This window comes from Daucus carota, chromosome 9 (assembly GCF_001625215.2).
Source record: "Daucus carota subsp. sativus chromosome 9, DH1 v3.0, whole genome shotgun sequence".
Classification (NCBI taxonomy): Eukaryota; Viridiplantae; Streptophyta; class Magnoliopsida; order Apiales; family Apiaceae; genus Daucus; species Daucus carota.
The window spans coordinates 3769496-3795873 of NC_030389.2; the positions used below are offsets into that span (position 1 = coordinate 3769496).

At 33.2% G+C, this 26378-nt stretch overlaps 2 protein-coding genes and 1 pseudogene across 5 annotated transcripts; 1 reads left to right on the plus strand and 2 right to left on the minus strand.

The window, feature by feature from the left end:
- The first annotated feature begins 1405 nt into the window (after positions 1-1405).
- Positions 1406-8892, plus strand: LOC108201059 (pentatricopeptide repeat-containing protein At1g63330-like). 4 transcript variants are annotated; one of them, XR_010287502.1, is made up of 4 exons: positions 1406-3391; positions 3588-3670; positions 3794-3853; positions 6485-8892. XR_010287502.1 is itself a non-coding variant. In XM_064084263.1 (2 exons), exon 1 carries the CDS (start codon positions 1524-1526, stop codon positions 3363-3365), a length of 1842 nt encoding a protein of 613 aa, XP_063940333.1. In that variant the 5' UTR covers positions 1406-1523; the 3' UTR covers positions 3366-3391; positions 3588-3938. The 4 variants fall into 4 exon arrangements, 1 of the variants encoding a protein (XP_063940333.1); XR_010287500.1 differs by having other exon boundaries at positions 3588-3853; XR_010287501.1 differs by lacking the exon at positions 6485-8892 and having other exon boundaries at positions 3794-3938.
- Positions 8883-9857, minus strand: LOC108200373 (vacuolar iron transporter homolog 1-like; annotated as a pseudogene).
- Positions 9858-12483: 2626 nt separating this feature from the next.
- On the minus strand, positions 12484-16835 carry LOC108200547 (cytochrome b-c1 complex subunit 6-1, mitochondrial-like). The gene is made up of 5 exons (XM_017368744.2): positions 16728-16835; positions 16269-16320; positions 15355-15439; positions 12861-12950; positions 12484-12756 (listed from the first exon to the last, which is right to left on the minus strand). Coding segments are annotated over exons 2-5 (210 nt in total). The 5' UTR covers positions 16271-16320; positions 16728-16835; the 3' UTR covers positions 12484-12723.
- Positions 16836-26378: the final 9543 nt, after the last annotated feature.

Here is a 26378-nt window from a genome sequence, read left to right on the forward strand (position 1 = left end):
TTGATAAAACTTATACAATTCTTAGAAAAAGTATTATCCGTAATTTATTCTTTTGTTTGTTTTGGATTGAAATTTACTAAAAATTGCATAAAATTAATATTTGATAACATTTAAAGACATTCTTCGAGAGTAGATAATGTTGGTCGGGAAATAGCCAAAAGTGACACGATCACACTAATGTTACATAAAAATGATTTAAACATGTGGCTGTTTTATAATTTTTCAACCAGTTTTCCTTGAACCTAATAATTTGCCATCCAACATAGTTTTATCAAAAAAAATTATTAAAAATAATAATTTTTAAATATCAGATATGAAAATAACGATAATTTTTAAATAATGGATATGAATTTATAAGCAAAATTTGTTAAGTAAAATTTTGCGTCAATACTACGAATAAGTATAAACTTTTAGTTTTTCTCAATAATATTTTTGCATGTTAGATCAGTATGGATAAATATGAATTATACATAGTAAGGAGTATAATCATAGTCATCGTTGCTGATGTAATTATTCTTAATAATATTATAAATTCGCATACGCTTCTTTTTTTAAAACAAATTCATCATGCATCAATTTTAATCAATTATTAAACAATTTTAATAGGAGCTCGCGAAGCACGGGCATAATTCCCTAATTTGTAAAATGAGGATTAGACTTATGTTATCTTATTAAAATTTACTAGCCTTTAACCCCGTGCAAAGCACGGGCGGGTATATGATTCGTAATTTATTAATTATAATTTAATTCTTAACACCATTTTATTAGTATTTTAGTATTAATGAATTGGATTTTAGTTAAATTATATTAACCAACTCGTTGTATTTTCTAATGGAAATTTAGCTTTCACAATTTACTATCGATCTATAAATATTTTTCTATATTAATATGTGACAGTTTATTATTCAATTTAAATCAAATTTTTCATATTTCATATATGTTCATATGTTACGTAATGGCTCGTGTTTGTAATGAAATTGAATACGTAAGTGTTAAATTTCGAGTAGAATACATTATAATTAAAAAGTAGCGTCTTTAATTATTTATATGTATTTTAGACAAAAGATATTCAAAATTGTATATTTATAATTAGTTATACGTTTATCTATAAGTAATTTTTAATATTAATATATGTTATTAGCAGTAGTTTCATCTTTTTTTTAACTAATTATAAATTATATTTAAAAAGATATTAATATACATAAGGAGTGTTTTTAGTATATGAAACTGTTTAATAGATATCTACTTGTAGACTTTTAGTTTTAGAGGAGAGTACCAAACCAAAATTTTGTACGACTACAAATTATACATATGTTGGCTTTTTATAGTATAGTATAGATAGTATAGATTAATCAACTCTTATCAAATTAAGGTTTGGGTCAATCAATATTGTTAAATTTACCGATATATCTGGTTTTTGATAAAGTAACCAAAACTGAATTACAGTAAACAGGGCGAAAACTGAGAACTACACAACAGAGTAGAATAACAAACAGAGCTGGGCCAAGAGAAATCAGAAGACGATGACCATGATAATGAGGAGGGCTTTTACCACTTGCTTCTTTTCGAACACTCTTCTCAGATTTCCGATACATGCTACTACTAATACTATTACTACTATTCCGTTGCTTAGATTGCATTCACTTTCTCAATATCACACTTGCCCTAACCCTAATCACATACCCAATCATCTTTCGGAATTTGAACAATTATTGTTGGAGAAATCTAGAGTTGGTTTTGATAAGCTGGATGATGCTCTTCGAGTGTTTGATAAAATGCTCCGTAAGAAACCTCTGCCTAGTGTCATCGACTTTACTCAACTCTTAGCCGCCCTTGTCAAGATGAAACATTACTCTGCGGCTGTTTCCGTCTTTTCAAAGATGTGCTCTTTTAACATTGCTGTTGATATAGTTACTTATAGTACTGTCATCAACTGTTGTTGTCATTTGAAACGAGTTGATTATGCCTTTGCGCTGTTGGCTGCCATCTTTAAGCGTGGTTTTGTCCCGAATGTTGTTACCTACACAACTCTTCTCAGGGGACTCATTTCCCAGGACAAGTTTCTTGAGGCTGAGCTTCTCTTTAAGAACCTTCTCAAGCACAATCAAGTTGAGCCCAATGCAGTTATCTTTAACACCATTATTAATGGCCAGTGCAAAACAGGCAACACTTCCCAGGCTATGATGTTGCTTAGATACATGGAGAAGAAAGGTTGTATGCCGAACGTAGTAAATTATAGCACTATTATTGATAGTTTGTCCAAAGACAGATTAGTCGATGATGCTCTGGGTCTTCTTGGCGAAATGAGCGACAGAGGCATTCAACCAAATGTTGTAACCTACAGCTCGTTAATTCAAGGTCTGTGCAACCTTAACCGATGGGATGATATAACACAATTGTTAAAAGATATGAACAGACACAAAATTTCCCCAGGTAAGCATACCTATAGTATATTGGTTGATGCACATGCGAGAGATGGAAAGGTCAGAGATGCTGAGTATCTGATAGAGTTGATGATTCGAAGAGGCCAAAATCCTGACGTAGTCACGTATAGTGCACTCATGGATGGATACTGCTTGCGGGGAGAATTGGATAAAGCGTCAGTGGTGCTCAGAACAATGAGAAATAAGGGGATTTCCCCCGATGCTCATACCTATTCCATATTCATCAATGGTTTTTGTAAGAAGACGAAAGTAGACACAGCGATCCATCTCTTAGAAGAAATGACCCTGAAAGGCTTAACACCTACAGTTGAAGCATACAATACTATTTTGGATGGGTTATTTCGTACGCTTAGGCTTGATGAAGCACATAAGTTTTATAAGAAGATGTTAAACAAAGGTGTTAAACTGAATGTAGTGACATGCGGCATCTTGTTGCATGGACTTTGCTGGAATGGACTTGTTGGTGAAGCAATGTCCATGTTTCACAAGATGGAGTCATGTGGCTTTGTTCCTAACATACAAATTTGTAATATTCTGATTCATGGATTGTTCAAGGACGGCAAAGTTGATGAAGCAAGAAACCTTTTTCAAAATATTCTTTTAAAGGGTCTACGACCTAGTGTCATAACCTACAACAGTATGATACAAGGATTTTGTCAAGAAGGGTTGCTGGATGAAGCATATAAAATACTTTTGGAAATGGAAGAGCACAATTGCTTGCCTACTGAAGCTACCTACAACATTCTTATCCGCGGCTGCTTTAAGAATAAGATGTATGATGGAGGTTGTCTGTTTATAGATGACATGGTTGCTCATGGTTTCAAAGCAGATGCCTCTACCGCCTCCATTGTATTCGATTTGCTGCAATTGAAAGAGCAGGACCCTGCGCTCCTTGCTTTGCAGAAGAAGTTCATGCCTTGACTACATCAATGAGCGAGTTTATTAAGGTACAAAATACTTTTAAATTTCCACAACTTTGTAATAATTTGCTCCAATATATAATGTCAATAGCAATTGTGCTATTGGAGTGAATAATATGTAATTTTGTTGAATATCAAATTTCGAGATGGTGGTCATGTTGTACTGCATCTTTTTGCAAAATGAGAATTATGAAAAAGCATGTTTTTCTTTGACAAAATGCAGGAAGTTGGTTTCTCGGGAGATGCATACCACCTGTATATTACAGGACCTGCTCGGGACGAATAAATAGGACACTGCTATTCTTGGTCTGTAAAAGTTTTTGTCATACATACGGGAATGATCCCGTGTGGAAAATTATTATTTACTTGCACTCTCTTGTAAGTTTCTTATCTATTCTCGTAATCAACTTGGAGTTTTCTTTACTGTAGGGTTAGTTTAGAGTTGCATAAAGCAGTGTTCAGCACAGCAAAAGTGAAGTACAAGAACCGGTACAATTATATCTTGATATATTATTTTGTAATATATGTATTTTTTCGTCGTCTCTATGTAGTTTTGAAAATTTTTCTAAGGAAAGGGAATCCATCAGAACTACTAGTCATATATTATTAAACTTGTGTTCTCTGCATACTTAAATATCATGATTCAGTCTGCAGCATTATTATTTACTTGCACTCTCTTGTCAGTTTGTTATCTTTCTCTTTACTGTAAGGTTAGTTTAGATTTGCATAAAGGAGTATTAAGTGCAGCAGAGTTGAAGTACAACTGTTACAGTCATCACTTGATATTTTAGCTATTAATATTATGTATTCTATGTTGAAATCAAAACCACCAAGATTATATATATAGATATAGTAACTGTTTAATGTAAAATGAGAGAAAACGTAGAACACATAAGCTGTAGTCTCTATCTTTATTATCCTGATACAATACAGTTTAAATAGAATAACAAATAAGAATAATGGCTAAAAACAAGGAGCCACTAAACCAACTATATATGCTAATACATCTCTGACTCTAACGTTTACTCCATGCAACTCCTAAAAACACTCCACACCTACGTGACTAAAATCAAACGTGCATAAAATACCCTAGCTGGCTAATTCATTTAAAACTAAAACAAATAAAATAAATACTTAAATAATGAGTTTAAGATTAATATTCCAACAATCACCCCCTTAATCTTAAACTTATGAAGCACTTCTCTTCATTTGCGATGTACTTCTCACACATCACCCCATAATCTTAAATTTATGAAGCACTTTCTCTTCGTCTGTGATGCACTTCTCACCACCATCAATTTTAATGCACTTTCTCATCAAAAACACTTTGGAGCACTTTCTCTCCACAACCGTGAAGAATTTCTCTTCACAAACGTGGTGCACTTCTCACCACAAACGTTTATCACCAAGTATGGAGCACTTCTCTCCACAACCTTAGCGGCCAAGGCTTCATCTTCTTTCTCTAATTTTAGCTTCTTCTGGGAAGTGCAAACATAATAGAATAGTAGCCCCATATGCATCCCATACTGCACATGATGATACTTCCACTTGTACACACAGCACCACATCTTTCTCGGCAGCCCCTCTACTGCAACCACCTTCTCAGCTCGAACTGCTTCTTGAAAAAACATATTATTATGCCACAAAGCAACCTGGCTCTGATACCATGTTGAAATTAAAACACACCAAGATTATATAGATATAGTAACTGTTTAATGTAAAATGAGAGAAAACGTAGAACACATAAGCTGTAGTCTCTATCTTTATTATCCTGATACAATACAGTTTAAATAGAATAACAAATAAGAATAATGGCTAAAAACAAGGAGCCACTAAACCAACTATATATGCTAATACATCTCTGACTCTAACGTTTACTCCATGCAACTCCTAAAAACACTCCACACCTACGTGACTAAAATCAAACGTGCATAAAATACCCTAGCTGGCTAATTCATTTAAAACTAAAACAAATAAAATAAATACTTAAATAATGAGTTTAAGATTAATATTCCAACATTCTACTCATTGACTCCATGTTTAAAATCCTTTTTCCTAAAAGGTAAATTGTCAGACAATTATTCATTAATTATTAAACTTGTTTTCTATTTCATTCGCGCTCTTTTCTCCACTGAATTTGGTCAGAATCAAAGAGTGTTCAATGTAGTCACATACAATTCACTTGTGGATGGATACTGCTTGTGTGAAGAAGTTGATAAAGCTTTAGCAGAGGTAGAAACCATAAAGAGTAAGAAATCACTGTACTTACAACACATTTAGTCATGGCTGCTTTGAGAATAAGAAATATAATGAAGAATGTGTGGTTATAGACAAGATAGTTGCTTGTGGTTTCTCAGTGGGTGCTGCCCCTACCACATTCATGCTACTGCACTTGCTTGAATTACAAGGGCAGGTTTGGCTCTCCTTGCTTTTCACAAGAAGTTTTCTGCTTCAGTACATCAAGGAGAGAGTTTGTCAAGGTACTAAATACTTTTTATTTGCCGCCACTCTCTAAGGGTCACACATTAATGACTATTGCATATCATTAACTAAGTCTAGTGTTGGCATGGCGATTATAATACTACTTGTGTTATTACATTGTCTCACTTGTCCACTTATACTAATCCTAACTACAAACGTTAAACATTTTCCGAAAATCTAACAATTACTATTATGGCATCTTTGGGAATTTGGATTTCATCCGAAATCCTGAATTTGTTTAACTAACATGTTTGGATATACAAAAAAAGTTGGATTTGAATTTCATTTGAAATTTGGGACATTCTAATACTATTATAGAGCTGAGAATTTGAAATGACACCTCAAATCATGTCATTTGAAATCCAAAATTTGAAAAGAAACAAATGTTCCCAAACGCAATCCTAAAGAAATCTATGATTGGTTTTGATAAGCCTGACGATGCTCTTATATTGTTCGATAAAATGCTCAATATGAGACCTCTGCCTATTGTTATCGACTTTTCTCAATTGTTGGCCGCCCTTGTTATGATCAAGGACCACTAGGTAGCACTCTCTCTGGACGTATGTGTGTTTTAAGCATACCTGTTGATGTATTAACTTTCAGTACTGTAATTAACTATTGTCTATTTTGAACGTGCAGATTCCCAATTCTCTTAGTGGATAGAGTGATAGAATATATCCCAGGAGTTTCTGCTGTTGCCATTAAGAATGTGACAATAAATGATAACTTTTTCCCGGACATTTTCCAGAAAGGCCAATCATGCCCGGCGTCCTCATGGTTGAGGTAAGCATGCGTTTTACAAGCGATTACTCATATTATATATGTAGGAACGAGCAATTAAATACGTATATTGAGCTGTTTTCTGTTAGAGTCTAAATGTGAATGCATCATAACTTACAGAGCATTTCTTTTGTCCGTGAATATATATGCAAACGGCTGGTTGGGTTGTTTAACTATTCATCTTAATTGAACTGACTTCTCTAAATAATTCCTGTTTATATTTTGCGATAATGATACAATCTGCAACTGCTCATTAAATTTTATTTTTGAGTACTTGAAGCTTTATTCATTGTTTATCCTTAAGTCCTTATGTTTCATCAAGTCCTTGGTGGAACAGAGTGAATCTTCTGGTAATTCTATTAGCTCTAGAGAGTGATAGAAATTGCCTAAGACATTGAAGAATATCTGTGGGACTCAAAGTTCTGTGAAAGAAAATTTAAAGGGCACCACCAAGCACAAAATGTTCAGGCCAAAATTTGTTATATACATGTGACTTATGCATTCAAATTATCATGTTACTAGAGCTTGTTTGGGTGGACTTAAAATAAGTTACTTATAACTTAAAGTTGGTTTTTGTGGTTTTAAGTTAAATGTGAAAGCTTTGACTTTAAGTTAAGCGTGTGTATGTGTTTGGGTATCTGAACATAAAGAGGGGAAATGAGAAAGAAAGGTTGAAGAGAAAAAAGTCGATACAGAAAAAAGCTGAAAAATAGCTATCAGTGACTTCCGGCTTTTGGGCTGTTTTGGACTTTAAGCCCACTCCAACATTAAGTTGGCAAACAGGATAATAACCGCTTAAAGCTCTCATAAGCTGGCTTTCTTTATTGCCAAACATGCTCTATATGAGATGAAAGTTACATTGATTGCTTACTTTTCTGAAAGAAGTTTAATCATTCCCCTTTCATCTCTTTAAAACGCAGTCAGTAGTCAAAATTCAGAAATAACTTTTTGTTGCTGAACCAATTGGACAAAGGTTGATGGACACGGACCTGGATCTTGGACTAGGACCAGGACAAAGTGTCCAGTCAATCAGTCATGCTGTTTGGAGCTTTGAACAGTCCTGCATAGGTAATCATTTTTGCTTATTCAAAAATATAGTGAACTGATATATGTATATACCCTTTGACCCAAGTGTCCGAGTCTTGTAGACATAGTTTAAGATCAACCGGAGACTTAGGATTTAGACTGTGTTCATTTGGATGGAACGAAATAATTTTCGTTCTTTCGGTCATTCCATTCCAAATTATTTAAACTATAAATCTAACTCACATGCTTTAGAAGGGATGCTCATTCCCTTTCTTCATCATGTTTCCCTGCTATCTTCATCGTAAAAAATTAAGACTCGCTCATATTTAATCACTATTGTCTCATGCTATCTTCATAATTGTTTTGAATTATTCCAGGATCTTCTACAATCTGCTTTATTTTATTTTCGTTTTTGATGACTACAATCTGCTTTCTGTTCTGTGGACATTGCAATTGCATTATATATTTACCTTCAGTACAGTGACCTTCATATTTTATGTGCAAGTTAACAATGCTTTTAATTTTTCTTTTCCTCTTTGTACTATCTTTATTCTACTACTGCCATAAAGCTTGTTGAGCTAATGTTATAGTTATTCACTAAAACTAATGATAAAATGTTAGAAATTTCTCAACACTGGTATTGTATGTACTTTAGTGGCTATCTTGTGGACACTACTACTATATTTGTAGTTGTAGAAACACCAATCGTTGTGCTTGTACACAAGTCTCCTGCATTTTGCATCTCATTTAGGGAACCCACGTTAGTGCAAAATTGATCATTGTTAACAAAGAGGGATACGTTAGGTGTATTTTGCGGATCTTTTACTAGGTTGGTTCGGACGTCTAAAGGTGATAGAGTTAATTAGGTGCTGATTTCTCTATTAACGTTAGGTTTCACTCTTATCATTTTGTTATGGTTGAAATAACTGTAAACTTCACTGCTGCCATGCATAGTTGATATCTGACGTGGGGTAAAATCAGTGAATTAGGATTGTAGCAACTCTTACTCAATAAATTAATTAGATTACTAACAGAAACTACATTAGATTAGATATACAAGCTCGCAATTGTATACGAGTTCTTGTACTGGCAACAGTGTCAGATTTCCACCCAGATAGCGAATAATAAAAATTAGATCCTAATTATAAATTTTATTGGTGTAGGAAAGCTTCTACTTCATTTGTAGTATAGTAAGTATTAAATTCTTCATAAAAGGTGGAAATATTGCATTTATCTTAAATTTCTAAACATCAATACAATTTACTACAATCCAGTAGAACCTACTAATTTGGTTAATCCGAAAGTGATCCCCATGGCTAACCATCCTCCGATTAAAACTCTAGATATAGACTTAATCACAGGTGCCTTCCCTAGCATGGCACTCAGACCTCCAAACCCTATCAGTGCAAAGCTTACTGATCCTATTACCACCATCAACCGCACGTGATAGTCCATCACAAACGCCGCAGCCAGCAGGGGCATGATCGCTCCTACAGCAAACATCAATGCTGATGCAGCTGCTGCTTTAAGAGGACTCGGCATCTTGGCCTCTATCTCAGCCTTCCATGCATGGCCTCCCTCTTTATTTCTTCCATCTCTGTGTCGTATTGAGAATATACTGACACGAATTCCCCAATGGATCATGGTCTTGTTATCTTTTCTAACAGCTCCTACTCTCATCATCAGAGCCGCGGTTGAGAGCAGGCCATCGTTTGCTCACAGCACAGCGGCTCTAAGCCACTGTGATCTTTTGGAATAATCAAAAGCCTCCTCTGTTTCGAGTGCTTTTGTGGTCTGATCTTCAAGATTCTTGGTGGGATGATCATGAACTTTGATGGCTACTGCCATGATCAGAAAAAAGTTTCTGAGAAATTAAGAAGTGAAATTTAAGAATGTATATGTTGAAGATAGATATGGTGGAATGTGCTGGACACACGCCATATTTGTAAGGCCTTGTTACAGTAGGAGATATGTGAGTGGCCATTGTGCTTTTGCGTCCAGTGCTCTCATTGTTTTTGGTTTGAAGAATGTGGAATACGTATGTGTTTACTTAAAGTATTGATTGATTTCCAAGAATTATGTGCATAGCTGTATCCGTGTTCTAATTCGTGGTGTTAAGATTTCTTTTTACATATTGATTTATCAGAGTTTGAGTTATAGGAATAACAACAATGTTTTACAGAGTTGCAGTTACATTATCAGGCATCTACTTTGCAGCAAATAAGCAGGGCACCTAATCGGAATGCAGTGAGAAGGATTTTGTGGGGATCTTAAACCTTCCTCTCTATGTAGTTTATAAAGCGCAGGTATAACATGAGTGTGAATGTGTGTATGAAATTGTAGGCAATGGTGGGGAAACATCGACATGCTATCAAAAAATTTAAAAATGAAGAAGACCAAGGAAATAATGGAGGAAGTTGGGGATTTTCAATGGAGTGTGAAATTTACATTTTTGATGGTTCAATTCTTCAATTCACAGGTAAGTCACATGTAAAAAAGATTCATGGGTTTGGATACTGGGATATATTATCGAAATTTGCTTTTTACATATATTTGATATATGTATTTTTTTTATGTACAATAATTTTTACTTTAATGAACACAATTCATGAGTTTTTTTGTGAATAGGCTCGTCATTCCTTTGAACGAAGGTAAGATCATGTATATATTATCCTCCCAACCTGGTCATAAACGAAATATATTAGATGTGTTTGATTGTTGTATTTGTGTTTTTAAATTGAAGAGTGCTTCGAGATTAAACGGAGACAAATGATTCATACATAATACTCCATAGTTTTGATTTTGTGTTGTCAATCCGTTTTTGGGAATAGTTTTGTGTTGGTCGATTTGTAAAAGATTCATCTTAGATCGAGGCGCACTATTTTCAAAAACGGATGATCTGGTTTTGAAGTGTGAAGTGGCATTATTCGCACCTTTTTTTTCCGAAATAAGATCGTAAATCTTAAGAAAAATATATTACTTATTAGATCATTAAGTTTCAAGCATGTCTTGTGTTATAAAATGATTAATAACGAAGTATTAATAGAAAAATGTTCAACAATTCAAAATTTTCATAGTCATTTAGTTCGACTTTGGTCTATTAAATTCTCGTACTTCCACTTTGTTTTCTTTTATTAAAATTGAAGAAGAAGCCTTTTGAGTTGCATTTTGAGGTAGATATTCATATTGCCGAGCGTCTTATACTCCTATACTCCTATACGACAAATAGGCTCCTCATCACGAAAAGCAATACACAAATTAAATTTGAGCTCTTTTTAATGTTTTATAGCGCTTAAGCGAGCTTCTTGAGCGCTTATTTTAGCTAATTTCAGAATCACATTAAATCGTCAATATTTGAATCGCAGAGTTGCGTCTAAACACAAAGTATCATTAATCACGCGATTAAGAGTTTTTAATAACACTGTGTTAGTCAGTTTGGTAAGAAAAATGCTAGGGACCCCAAATATTTATCCCAAAAATTTTTCCCAAATGACGTGGCAAAATCTCATTGGTTGCATTAATTCTCATAATAATGAGACACCCTGCAGATTCATCAATCACCCAATCAAATTTCGCCACGTCATTTGGTAACAAAATTTGGGGTGTCTAGCATTGCCCGTTTGGTAATCGCATACTCTTTAAAGTATGCTTTGTCATCATATACTCTTCTCTTGGGCTATGCTTTTATCGTTAAAATATATATGGATGAAGAATTAACGTGTCTGACTTTAATAGTCAGTTCGATAATTTGACGGATTTATTCATAATAAATTGATATTTTCTCATCTCCCCTCCTATCTTCAGATATATCAGTCTTACATTGATGTCAATAGTTCGTTAGATGAGTTACAGATTTATTCCGTCAATTTGTCCGTCAGTAAAATGAGTTAATTTGACCATCGGTAAATTGAGTTAGTGTTGGTTAATCTTTTTCTCGAATGCTGATATGATTTGTTTTTTCCTCAAAAAATCTTAACAGTAACTAGTAAAGATCAAAGGTTGCCACCAAGACAACCTCACGAAGATGCTTTATGTTTGTTATCTTTATGAGAAAGAATAAAATTCTGTTCAAACATAATGCTGAAATTGCTTTACAAAGATAGATTTCGGTAATCACAAAAACGAAAAGTCTCAACCACCTGATTGATTCCATTTCATTTTGTTCTTGATCGTGCTCCTAGTTTTTTCAAGAATGACAGAGAAGCAATCCGATGAGAAAAAGTCTCTCAAATTTTAGACCTTGCGAAAAACTACACAAACAAAAGTTTTTATACATATCTTATAATTCTCTTCTCTCACCATCTCCTCTTTGATGGAAAGAGTCGAAGAATTCGGACACCCCTTTAGACCTTCACTCTAAGATTTTTGCTATATACCATCATAGCACAGGAATCACTTGACCATAGCAAGATAGTCAAATATTATCAGAGCACAGGAATTACTTGACCCTAGCAAGAAAGTCACTTGAAGGTAATTGCAATTAACCAGAGAAGATGGTGAACTTTTACCAACTAAATTAATTGATTTAATGAATTAATAATTTGAAGTAATTTTTTTCTAGGATGAATCATTATATCTAACTTGCATGGCTTAGAAAATCGAGAAGTTTTTTATGTTTTCCAAAATCACTCAGGCAACATTAATGTATTAATTCTCAAATAGGCCACATCCTAGACTATTCTTAAAAATGCCTATCCGCGATGGTTACAAGGTAGGAAGCTGCTTAAATATGGGTAAATATCTTTGATGGTGAATCACAGTATTTTCACTCAACATTAGTAGGTGGTAGAAACACTAGAAAGAAAACACGAGGATATGCACATGTATGAGCATGATGGGACAATGGGCTAATAAATCATTAAAGAATCAAATGGGCATCGTTAACAATTATCCTCGAGTGCACAGAAATACTAGAAACAATTGACGATCATCAAAACCAATCCCATAGTCTCATTTATTATTGAAACTTGGTGTTTCTTTAGTTCAAGGAGATAGTTAGGTGAAACGAACTATATCAGAAGCATATAAAAGCCTCACTAGTTTGTATTGATATACCAAGAAGATATTTCCAGTCACTTGAGTTTATCAAATAGCTTGACTGCAACCTGCATCCAATAAAAACAACAATATCAGTATGAGAAGAAGTTTTACTGCATTGGATTAGCACCAATATAACGAAACATTACACTCCTATACAATATATACATACACATTTATCGACGCACTGCCAGTAATCAAAATATTGTCCCGTGCAATGCTTGTGACCAGTTTCATCCCCTTGGATCCTTTTAACACATGCCTGTTGAAAAATCAAACTTTGATTATTTAAAGAAACCAACAATTTCACACACTGCTGATTGCTGAAAGCTAGAGGAGGATAATTACTCGGACTCTTCATATAGCCTCGAGTACCCAAGTCGGACACTCAGACTTGAACAGTTATGTTAGCCCAAATACATGTACATTTTTAAGAATGTTGCCAAGTCCAATAGTTGGACACATATCAATATTGGACAATTCTATACTCCTGTATAAAACCATATGCCAAATAGGTATCACTAAGTAAAGACATTTCGAAGTCGCCCTACACTTTACATATTTTAATACTACACACAACATGATAATCTGTAAAAAAAAATTTTGAGCATTTGGAAAAACCTTGTACTCATTTAGACTGTAGTAAAAAATTGTCAAAAGGGGACAGACCTCAGAATGAGACCACTATCAGGGTTCCACTTCAAAATTAGGTCATACACATGCAATCATAAGTTCATACCATTTATATAACAAACAGTCTGGTTGATATATTGCAGCTTGTGACGATCAGGGTCTATAAAGAGCAAAGTCAAACCACAAGGCTTAAAATGTACCAAGTGTGAGCTCGTAGATTACATACAAACAGAGACACATGCATATCAGAGCCAAATTGCTCCACAGCATTTAATCCAATAAGAGGAATGGTGTATAATTGGAGCAAAGAAGAAGACCCTGCCCTCTCCCCCTTATTCTTTCGAAGATATAGCCATACCAATAAAGCAACACGGCAGACCATCTCTGATTCTTCTAGAATGAAAAGGTTAAAAACTGGGATTATATGCAGTTGAATGTACAAATTCAAAACACGCATCTTGTCAAATCTTAAATAACAAGGTGTCCGGCTCGGCTTAAATAGAAAGGTATATGGCATGCTCCCCTTTTTGAGTAAAAGAAAACATTTCTAATATTCAGACCACCATAACACTCTTCTCTATCTTGATTACTAGAGGTCTGACCAATTTCACAAGAGTTAATCTTCACAAATTCATACTTTTATAGGCCAGATTTTGGAAAATTAACTAGACAAAACATTCGTAATGTAATGTATGTTCCTACATTCTTTCGTGACTGAGCTGAAGCCTAAAGGTGTAATGCCCAAACAAGAACAAAGTTAAAAAATAATAATAATAACTCAGCAAAGAATTTATTTAATTGAGCACACTACGCGATATTGCCCAATATGCCACTGAGTGAGAACACCTCGATCACAATCTCTTAATAAAAATGCAAGGCATGCCCTTCTAGGCTCTATTAATTGTTTAGTTGCAGCCTTTGTGTCTATGCGTTCAACTACAAAAATAAATTTAAACTAATGACAAATGTATATTATATAGAAAGCCCTGTGCAAATGTTTGTTTTGGGGGGGGGGATACTCTCATATCATGGCTGGGGAGGATGCGGGCGTCTCTAGAATTGCTCGATTCAGTCTTCTGATTTTTCTTAAATTTCAGAGAAAAAATATATTTGTAATTCAAAAAATCAAGTCCAAGAATTCCAAAAGTAATACAATTCTTTTCTTATTGAATTCTAAAGATGATACAATTCTTTTCTTATTTATTATTCTTAAAACAAATAGGATTATATTTATTCAAACTAATAATAATAGATAAAATACAAATTATATTTAAAATATGTAAAGTAATATATACAAATCTTATTTTCGATAAGATATATTGAAGATATGTTTAACGGGAACACGACTCAAATTAACTTTTATGCAATTATAATATTTTTTCGTATCAAAATTGTTAAAAAAGATTATTTATTGGTATTGTGTTTAAGGGGAGGGCGGCCCAAATTAATTTTTATCTAAATAATAATAAATTTTCTATTAGTATTATGTTTGACGGGAAAATAGCTATTCTTATTTGGTATTTCTTATTAAATTCAAAAGATGATACAATAGTATTTCTTATTAAATTCTAAAGATGATACAATTTTTTGTATTGTGTTTAAGGGGAGGGCGACCCAAATTAATTTTTATCTAAATAATAATAAATTTTCTATTAATATTATGTTTGACGGGAGAATAGCTAAAACAATTTTTTTGTCTAAATTTATAAAAAATTCATAACGCCGCCGCGAAGCGCGGCTTTTTTCACTAGTTATATCAATAATACAACTGATATCTAGAATTCAAATATTGGCCCTGGGTAATTCTGACAGATGATGATGATGATAATAATATACTAAATACTGCCGATCAATTACTAGATGTTATTGTTATGACATAATATACTAAAAGACACTATATTTCATGGTATCATAAGTACAAAATTTACCTTTACCACAAAAAAAAAAAAAAACCTGCAACATTTTTTTTTTATATGAAAAATTGTCAAAAATAAATAAAAAGAAAGTTGGATTGCTTCTCCTGCATGATTTACCTGATACTCAAACAAAGGTTTGACACACTTTGGCTTGCATAAATCTTCCAACAAGCGTTTCTGATCAACAGGTTCCTCGTCAGCCCTGAAATAAAGGACTCAAAAGCATAAGCATAAACACACAAACAAACTTCCAATAAAGGTGAAGTTCATCAATTTTTTCTTGTTCCAAGATATTCCCTGAAATATGTTTCTTAATATATACACACAAAACCACAAGCTGGTTTCTACTACATGATAAAAAAATTGGCACTGGCATTGTAAGAACACAAAAATATCTTTCAGAAGATTCAGATTATTAGTTGCATGGTCTCAGATATGGCAGAAACTGAGAAACCTTTTCCTATTAGAAATACACACTGAAAACATGTATAATTTCTCATACCATAGATTTTGTTCATTCCCATCCCAGATGAGTCTCAACCCTCATATCATGATAAGGAGGAAAATTGTTCATCCAATTCCAGCAAACGTATGATACCATAATTAAAAGCATTTCCAAATTAGGACTACCACAGCTCTTTATATCAAAACATTGGCTTTCACTACATATAGGACAGGGGCTTTTCATATCAAAATAGTGACTTTATTATTATATGTAATCGCAGTTGAATCAAGTACCACAATGCATCACATTAACAGAGAGACATAATTTCATATCTGCCCTTATAAATTATAACCTCACTAGTAACACTGCATTACCCACATCACACAAGACACTCCATAAAAACTACTCGGTCAACCAAGTACCGAATAAATCTAAAGCGACCATATAATAAATCGTAAACCCTTATCTAGCAACAAGAATTTAACAATTTAAAACCCTGCCCAAAACATTCACATACATACAACTAACCCACATAACAAATAACACATTCCAATACTCCGAACGACACATATCAAAAAGAACTCACATATGAAATGAAGACAGATCACTTAACAGCACCGCACCACTCTCTAGTCAACCTGCATACATACAATAAACAGAACATTTAAAACTCTAAATTCCCAGTTATTTCTATAAGCAATACAGATCTAAAATATATACAAATCAAGATTTCAAGAACAAAAAAATTAAAAATAGCAGAGCTAAACAAATAACTAGGTCAAAACAAGATTGCAAAAAACAAACAACAAAAAAAATCAAAACTTGCAACTCAACAACTAAAAACTATTAGATGGGTCAACATAAGATATACAAATCAAGATTTCAAGAACAAATTTACAAGATTAAACCATTTAACAGCAAAGTTAACAAAAACTATCACATGGGTCAAACTAGATTCATAAATCAAGATTTCAAGAAAATCAAAAAGATTAAAACTTGTAAATGCAGAGCTAAAAAAATGAAACGGGTCAAATCCAAATGGTACCTTTTTGGGGTTTGTGAGCAGCAGAAATGCAGAGGGCAGAGTATTAGAGATTGGAGAATTTTATTTCTGGTCTTCCGAAGTCTCTGGTGGCTGCTTAGGTGAATGGGCCCTATGATGTAATAATACATTAAGCCATTGAGGCTTTGTTTACACTTACATTGGGCCTTGCAACTAATTTTAGAATGGGCTTAGGCCCATTTTCACTACAAAATATTTAATCACTGTTTTCAATGTTAGTAAAACTAAATTAGTCGTAATTATAGCTATATTATGTTTACTGATTTTTTGGGTGATTTGATTTTGTGTGCATAGCACTTTGGTCGATATTTAAAAATTATTAATATAAAAATATATAGTATGTTATGAATATAATATGAATATAAACTATATCAAAATATAAAGGAGATAATGGAAAGTGAACAAGAGAATTGCATTCATTCAAGTAACAGCCCATTTGTTTAGTGCTTAATCAAGCTGAACGTGCCTCATCTTACCGATTCTTTTGATTCAGCGTGTTTGGGTTTCTTTTGAACTGGGCTGAGCGAATCCATAAGTTGCTGAATCGCTCTTTTACAAAATCCTAGCTGATTCATCTTGAGCATTAGCTGTGTTTTTAGGGATATCAACCTTTAGATTATAGCAATATGATATATCAAATCTTTGCTCAAGTCTTGAGGAATTTATATTGCTCGTTAAATATTTTATAACCACATAACATGAATATATTATTAATATCATATTTGTGTTAATAAATTTAATATATATATATATGTGTTAATAAAATTAAAATATATATTTTGTGTTAATAAATTTTATTCAAATATAATGCAAAAAAAAAGAGTCAAATAGCCATATTCAATCAAATGGGTAAAAGTGGAAAAATATTTCATTCAGATATTATAAAAAATTATTTATCAAATAATATTATTCATTCAGAATTCAGATCATTCAGATTTATTAATCTTTCAGATGTATTAATCTTTCAGATATAGATCTTTCAGATTTGCCAAATGACCCCTAAGTTTCCAAGTACAAGTTTTATGGGTATTTATAGATACATGATAAAAAAGTTACAAGATATTTGAAAGGTCAAAAGTCTAGAGTTACAAGAATGTGAAAAATCAAAAGTTTGGAGGATGAAAAACCAAGAATCTATCCTTGAAAGTTCAAGTACATCCACACATATATAATATTTATAACACTCCCTTTTGGATGTCCGTCAAATGAGATATGTCTTGTTATAGGCTTTCTGGAAAAACCTTTTGGGTCAAAAACCAAGCGAAGGAACAAAAACATTTATTTCATAATGTGCACGTGATGTTGCCTTTTTAAAAACCTATCCAGGAAAACCCAGTGGAAAAACCATGGATATGAAAAAAAGAGTGCACCGTGCATTTGCTCCCCCTCATGATAATATCAAATAATATCTTTAGAGATAATGACTCGTAAGGCGCACTACTTTTACAACTTCAGCTGTTAGAGGACTACTAGTCCACAAATAATTTTTCTTTATAATTGCTTCAATTATATCCTTTATTCTTTGGCCAATTTTATCAATATTATCTAACAGATTCTGCTTCATAATATAAAACATGTTTTACTTAAGTACAGTACTCCAGGACCGAGAATTTCTTTCTTTTAACTATCCACAAAGTTTAGTGTACTATAATGTATTTATAATCCTTCCGGGGTTCAAATTTAACAAAATATCGCTCATTCAAGAGTATATTATTCTTTCAGTATATATAATAGGAAATATTTTATTACAAAAAATAATATAGATCCATTTTAATTATAAGGTTCAACTCATTTCAATGTCAACTAGAAACACATTCTAGTTTTCTTTTGCTCTGACCAGAGACTTTATGAGTTGTAACCTATAATTTGATATACGTTGATAACATGTATTTGTCAAAATAATTTTGTGTTGGACTGTTGGTCCGAATCCCTTTTCCATTTGAGAGGGTATAGTTCTCGAGAGTTTGTTATATTGCTTCTGGCATTTAAATTATAAAGAAAAATTATTTTTGGACCAATAGTCCTCTCACACCTGAAGTTGTGAAAGTAGTGCGCCTTACGAGTCATTATCTCTAAACAAATATTTTGAACCGCAGTTCACACGCCCAAAGGTGTCAAGTCAGTGGGATATAAATGATTATTTGTGTGAAAACAAAATGAAATTATAGAAATGTAAAGCTCAAATAATTGTATGATAACCTTGTTTTGATTACGAAGAGTAATAGTATTTGTGGTGAAAATGATTATTTGATTGCGAAATAGACCCGCAATATGCGAAGGTCCATTTTAAGTTTTATACGACTCACTTGACAATAATCATCCTAGAAGGATCTTAACTGCCAGAAGCAGTATAACAAACTCTCGAGAACTATACCCTCTCAAATGGAAAAGGGATTCTGACTAGCAGTCCAACACAAAATTATTTTGACAAATACATGTTATCATTGTATATCAAATTATTGGTTACAACTCATAAAGTCTCTGGCCAGAGCAAATGGAAACTAGAATGCGTTTCTAGTTGACATTAAAATGAGTTAAACCTTATAATTAAAATAGATTTATGTTATTTTTTTTGAAAGTGAACAATAGAATTGTATTCATTCTAGTAAGTTTGCAAGTACAAGTTTCATGGGTATTTATGGATACATGAAAAAGAAGTTATAAGACATTTGAAAGGTCAAAAGTCTAGAGTTACAAGAATGTGAAAGACCAAAAGTTTGTAGGATGAAAAATCAAGAGTCTATCCTTGAAAGATCAAGGACATCCACACATATATATTATTTATAACATAGTAAATATATTTGAAAGTGTGTATAAAAAGTTTAAAGAATTCTGAAGAAAGATTTTGAATGGTATTTTTAAAGAAAAGTGAGCCTCTCTTTTAACATAATAATTTTTCTAATGTCATTTTCCATTATTAAAATCAGATAAGTTTGTATTAAAGAAATCCATTTGAAAGTTTAAATTTAAATAATAATTTTTATAAATAATTTAAACACCCCTCTCAATTTATACCGGACTCGTAAAAAATTATTTCAGTATTTAAGTCTTTCCTTTAACAAAATGTATGTTAAATCTCATTTTCTTGTAATGCGTGTTTAACAATTCGTAAAGATCGCGATAGGTTTTAGGTATGTATCTTAGAATTATGATCACAATATATGTCCACTAGGGATGATATATTAAATATATACAATATATTTTATTATTGATAATAATGTTTTTAAAATAAATAATATTTTATAGGTTTGTGGATAACGTATAGGTATTGATATTTTCATAATTAAATTATTATTTTTACTTATCTTGGAGGTTAAACATTGTAATGTTGGTTATCCAACTCTGTTATCTACTTATCAGTTATCTCTTTAAGTTAATTTTCTTGTTATGGGAATCTACTATTTGGACTGCATTATCTGCATTCTAAAATTAGTAAAATGCATATAAAATTAATTATATATCATTTATGAAAAGTTAAAATACGTATTATAATTAAAAATTAATATATTTTTTCAACCGAGTACTCCCCGAATACTCCTAGTACTCCATATCCCGTCCCTTCGCCGAGCCGAAGCGAGTTCCGAGTTTTAGAACACTGGTCCAAACTAATTTAATAAAAAAAAACCTCCCACTTTGATTAGTTTTTGTTCATGTTTAATTAACCTGCATATAAACTAAAGTAAACGTGTTTAATTGTATTATTTTTGTAATGTTTTATTATATTTTTTTTGTAATGTTTTTTTTCCTAATTATATAATATATTTTTAATTACAAATCAAATATATTGTTTTTATATAAATAAAATATATTTATTTATTTAAATTTAGTATAATTATATAATAATAAGACATTTAGAATTATATTATAAATTGAAACAAGTATTATATAAGAAAATATAAGATTTGATGATATCTATTTATAAGCGGAAGTGTGCTTGTGTATTGGAATTGGAGTACTATTTTCTAAAAATCCATACTTAATATTTATGTGGCATTAAAAAGACATACATGTAAGTGGATCTCGGTTCCCAACAGGGATTACCTAAAGGATAGTGTATATAGGCTACCTTCCCGCCGAGCTGATATATTTTTATAAGAAAATAAATTTTTTTTTTGAAATAAAGATTTTCATCAACTAGGAAATTCAGAAAGTAACATTTCCAACAAATACTCTAGAGGAGACATAAAATAATTGCAGCTATCTAACAAACATGGAACTTTGGCTAGAAAATGTGCCGGCCTATTTGCTTGCTTTTTGATGTAACAGACAGATAAATCCACTCTCGCTTATCTCTTCTTAAGTCTCTCTCTGCACTCCTCAAACATGCCCGACTTCTTGTAGGTATAATGTCTTTCCATGCAAAGCAGCAACTACAAGTTCAGCACACTCGATTATCACCTGTTGGATTCCTTGATCTTCAACCCATTTGATGGCTTCATGCACTCCTCTGACCTTTGCATCCATTACTGAAATTCTACCACCAATTCTCACGTTTTTCCCTGCTATGACCTAACCTTGATCATCCCCAGAGCAAAGGATGTGTCTTCACTATACACGGAGGCGTCAACATTCACCTTGTATTTTCTTGACTCTGGCGCGGACCGCTGGGTTTGGTTGGTGGGAGGAGCTTGAACTAACACGGTTCTCGACTATTGCTTCTGCTTATTAGCCTCTTGCTAGGAACCCATCATTTTAAAGCTAAAATTCATGGCTATTCTAGGGAAAATAGTTTTATCCTCCCATACTTTCTTATTTATTGCGAACCATATACCCCATAAACCTGTGCCAACTTTCTCTATACAATTCACACCTTCATTGCTGGTCGTTTCCAATAGCCAGCATGGGGCCAATTCCACACATTAGAATGATGGCAAGGCCTGAATGATGCCAGCACTCCACTGCAAACTTACATTCACAGAAGGGATTCATCATGTTTTCAATATCAGTATTACACATCGGACATGTAATAGGAGTCATCACTTTCTTGTTTTGAAGCAGAACCTTGACAGATTTATTGTTTTTACAGAAGAGCCATAGAAAGGTTCTAACTTTGTGAGGTAGTAGTAACTTCCATAACTTACTCCAGCCTGTTGACACTAACTTATTTTCGATGAAATGAGAGGCGTCAGACCGATAACTTACTTTCACTTGTATTCCTCTATACTCGACCTCGTCTGCGCTATCCTATCTCTGACATTGATTTGTGGAATTCTTGTCTGCAAGTTTAATTGGATATCATCTTCGAGAAAATTGTGTTGAACCTTATGCACATCCCAATCTTTGCTATTGGGACAGATGAACTGACACACTTTCTCATCGCTGATATTGTTCATATGTAAATCCTCCACACATGAATCCGTTTTACCCCTTAACCAGTGATCTTTGAAGATTCTTATTGCCTTCACATTATCAAGGACCCACCTGAAACCTTTATACAAAGTTTCTTTAGCTTCCCAGATCCCTGTCCTGATAAAGCTAGAGTAACTTCCTTTTTCTGCTTGCAAGATATGCTCGTCCGCAAAATATCTAGCTTCAGAATCACGAGCCACGAGAGAAGTTGGATTTTGACATAACTTGCAGATATGTTTTCCGAGAAGAGCTATATTAAAACCATGCAGGTTGCGGAACCCTAACTCGCCAAAGGACTTGTCTGTTGCCAACTTATCTCAAGCAAGCCAATGAAGACCTTTATTATTGTTCCTAATCGAACACCACCAATAACCGTTCATTAACCTCTCTATTTCAGTGCAAAGAGATTTAGGTAAAAGAAAGCAGGACATGGTGTATGATGGGATTAATTTCGCCACATTTTTTATCATAACAGTGTTACCCACCTTTGACAGAATTTATGATTCCAACCTTGAACTTCCCTCCATACTCGTTCCTTAACATAGCTGAAACTGATTTTCGTGATCTTCCTATAAGTGGAACTCCTAAGTACTTGTTGTCCCCAAGACCATTAATGACTCCTAGAATTTCTTTGATTGCTTGCTGCTTATCTCTACTCGTATTAGCACTAAAGAAAATCCCTGATTTCTAGTAGTTTATATCTTGGCCAGATTAACACCCGTATTTGTTTAACAAGGCTTTATGCAGCTAGCCTCTACGACCGTAGCTTTGAAAAACAAGAAGCAATCGTCGGTAAAATGTAAATGGGTAACACTGGGAGCATTCAGACTAACATGAGAACCTATGACAGCACCCTCAGTAGTTGCTTTAGAAATAAGATGAGAGAGGCCTTCAACACAAAAAAGAAACAGGTAAGGAGACATGGGTCTCGTTGCCTCATCCCACGCATTGGATTTATAGGACCTACAGTACTCCCATTCAGCTTAACTAGTCAACTGTGTAACTTATCATGTACACAAAGCATAACCCATTTAATCCATGTGTCCGAACAACCCGTAATCTTCATTCTATGTTTTAAGTACGCCCACTCAACTCTACCATAAGTCTTGGAGATATTAAGTTTCAATACCACCTCCCAATCATGACCTCGATTTTTCCTCTTCATAAAATGTAATGTGACAACCCAGGTCAAATCTAGAGTCTTTTTAGAAAATTGGGTCAAGTCCCGAACTCCGAATCCGAAAATAAGCCGAAATCCACTGGCCTAACTGCAACAGCTTGAGTAATCCACAAGCCCACCATAGGCCCCCAAAAGATCATGATTTGGTGCAATTGGTAGTAGTACTTATGCTTATAAATTGAACAAATATCCCCACTCTTCTCGATGTGGGACTAGGGTGTTACAAACTCCACCACTTAAAATTCTGATGTCCTCGTCAGGCGGAAACGGATAGCCCATACGCCCAAATCATACCTCTCTAGCCATTGTGGGATAATACCGGCTGGCTTCGTGTCCCCACCTCCGGACTCTTGCCATTATGGGATAATACAACCAGCCTTCCGGCAACTTGACGAATCAAGCTTTTGGGAGTTGGCTCTGAATACAACCTGGGTCAAATCCCGAGTCTTTTCTGAAAATCGGGTCAAGTCCCGAACTAAATCCGAAAATAAGCCGAAATTCACTAGTCCAGCTGCAACAACTTGGGTAATCCACAAGCCCACCACAGGTCCCCAAAAGATCATGATTTGTTGGTGCAATTGGTAGTAGTACGTATGCTTATAAACTGAACAAAGATCCCTACTCTTCTCGATGTGGGAGTGGGGTGTTACATGTAATGTCTCAAATAGTCAAATGCTACCAGAATGTTGTCCAAACCATATCCGTTGGGAACAAACGCCGACTGATTTTTAGAGATGACATTGGGAAGGATACATTTCAATCTATTTGCAAGCATCTTGGCTAAGATCTTATACAAGACATTGTAGAGGGCCATGGGTTCAGTCATTTTCTCCACATTTTTTTTCTTTGGGAGCAGCACTAGCGTCGTATCATTGAAATTGGGAGGGAAAGAGATTTATGATAGCCAACTACGAAAACAATTAAATATTTACATTCCCATAAAGTCCCAGAAATGTTGGAAGAATGCGGGGCTATAAGAGCATCTCCAAGAGACTCTCTATTCAAGCTCTTAAGTGAAAAAATAAAGAGCCATGTATAAATTAGCGCTCCGATAGGCTCTTCAAAGAGTTAGAGTCCATTCTCTCTCCTCTCTTTAGGAGCCCCAACTTGGCTCTTAACTTATTTTTATCAATAAAATTTTTTCCCCTCCAATTCATACTTATACTAAATTGCTAAGAGCTATATGTTTTATATTATATTTACGCAGTTTTGTAAAAAGCGGGAATCAGACTTAGTCGGTGAAGGCATCATCTAGGGATTAATCGGATAATCGGTGATAAATCCGAAAGATTAAATATTATTTATAAATTTTTATATAATTACTGTATTGTATATTTTATAAATCAATATAGGATAAATTTATATATCACAAAAATATTTTTTTTATCATATATATAACAAATATCATCAAAGAATTTAGTAAAAACTAAATTAATACATCATCAACAAATTAATTTAGTTGTTTTTAAGTTTTCACACAAAAACTTACATCCTTTTTACTTTTTATTTTAATTAAATTAAATTTAAATTTACATTTTTTAAAATTTTTCTTATAATTGACCGATTTTTGACCGACTAATCCAACTTTTGGCTGATTTTTTCAAAAAATAATTTTTTCCAATTAACGTTTAATCGAGATGGAACCCGTCCGAATAGCGATTAATCGGCAATTAATGCCAATTAATCGATAATTTTTAGAACATTGTATTTAAGAATCAATTTGCAGGTGCAAGTCCAATATGTTGCGTAAATGAGATCCTAAACTCACATTTAGCCGTTTAGATAATGTAGACACTCTAACACTATCCTAGTGATTACCTAAATCACCAGCACATCCTCAAATTTCCTAGCCATTACTTGCTTTTAAGTAACCTATATCCATTACTTATTTATTATTCATGAATAAAAAATTCATCTCTCTCCTTTTTTCGTCTTTTCCCTTCTTTCCCTTTTCTTTCTCTCAAATCTATTATTAAAATAATACTCCCTTCGTCCCCTCCAATTCTTATCGTTTGAAATGGAGTGCTCGGCACGCATTTTAAGGCTCATATAAAATATAGTTCTATAACTTATTTTTATAATTTTCTTTTTCTGAATAAAAATTTAAACATTAGATTTTTGTTCAAAAAAAGAAAATTCTAAAAATAAGTAGTGGAACTATACTTTATATGAGTCTTAGAATGCGTGCCGAACACTTCATTCTAAACGATAAGAATTGGAGGGGACAGAGAGAGTACTAGGGGAACAAATATAAAGATTGCTATTGGAGTCGGCACTAAAAGTTGATTACTTAAAACAATAAGACTCGTTAGAATAATTATTTACGGGGGTGTATTCGATTGGGATTTCAATAGATTGTTTTTAGTCTATGGATTTTAATGGATTGTATGTGATTCTGATTTTGTACGGATTCTTCATAAAATGTCGCAGGGTTGATAGGATTTAAGCACAATGCTTCAAAATCCCATTGATTTTGATGGGATTTCAAAAAACTTAAAATACACTGAAAAATGCCATAAAATCTATCATTTTATGAAATGCAAAAAAATCCATCAGCATTCGAATACCATCAGATTTTAATTGATTTTAAACAATCTCAATTGAATACCATCGGATATAAAGCATAATTTAAAATCTCAATTGAATACCACCAGATTTTGTAGCATAATTTAAAATCTCAATTGAATAACTCAAGATTTTAATGAATTTCAAATAATCCCAATTAAATACTCTTAGATTTCATTAATGCAAAAAAAAGCGTTAAAATCCAAATTCAATACATCCCTCTAAATATTATTAGTAATATATACTCCCTCCGTCCTCCTGAGTTATATACATTAGGGGACGGGGACATGACACGGACTTTAATGCTTCTATAAAGTACAGTTACATAAATTATTTTTAAGATTTTTCTCTTTTATATAAAATTTTGAATGTTATATTTTTATTCAGAAAAAAAAATTTAAAAAAAAATTACAAAACTACATTTTAAAAGAGCATTGAAGTGCTTGTCGGACAATGAAAAGGAAACGTATAGAAGTAAATGGAACAGAGAGAGTAAGGAGATAAGTAATCTATTGGATTTGCCGTCAGAGATGCTATGC

What these genes read in the sequence shown, in the direction of transcription:
- LOC108201059 (XM_064084263.1), top strand. Translation starts at nt 1,524, where the DNA reads ATGACCATGATAATGAGGAGGGCTTTTACCACTTGCTTCTTTTCGAAC.
- LOC108200547 (XM_017368744.2), bottom strand. An exon ending in AACCTTTGTTTGAGTATCAG is followed by an intron (nt 12,951 to 15,354) that starts GTAAATCATGCA and finishes ATTTTTCAACAG; the next exon opens with GCATGTGTTAAAAGGATCCA. An exon ending in GGCAGTGCGTCGATAAATGT is followed by an intron (nt 12,757 to 12,860) that starts GTATGTATATAT and finishes TATTGGATGCAG; the next exon opens with GTTGCAGTCAAGCTATTTGA.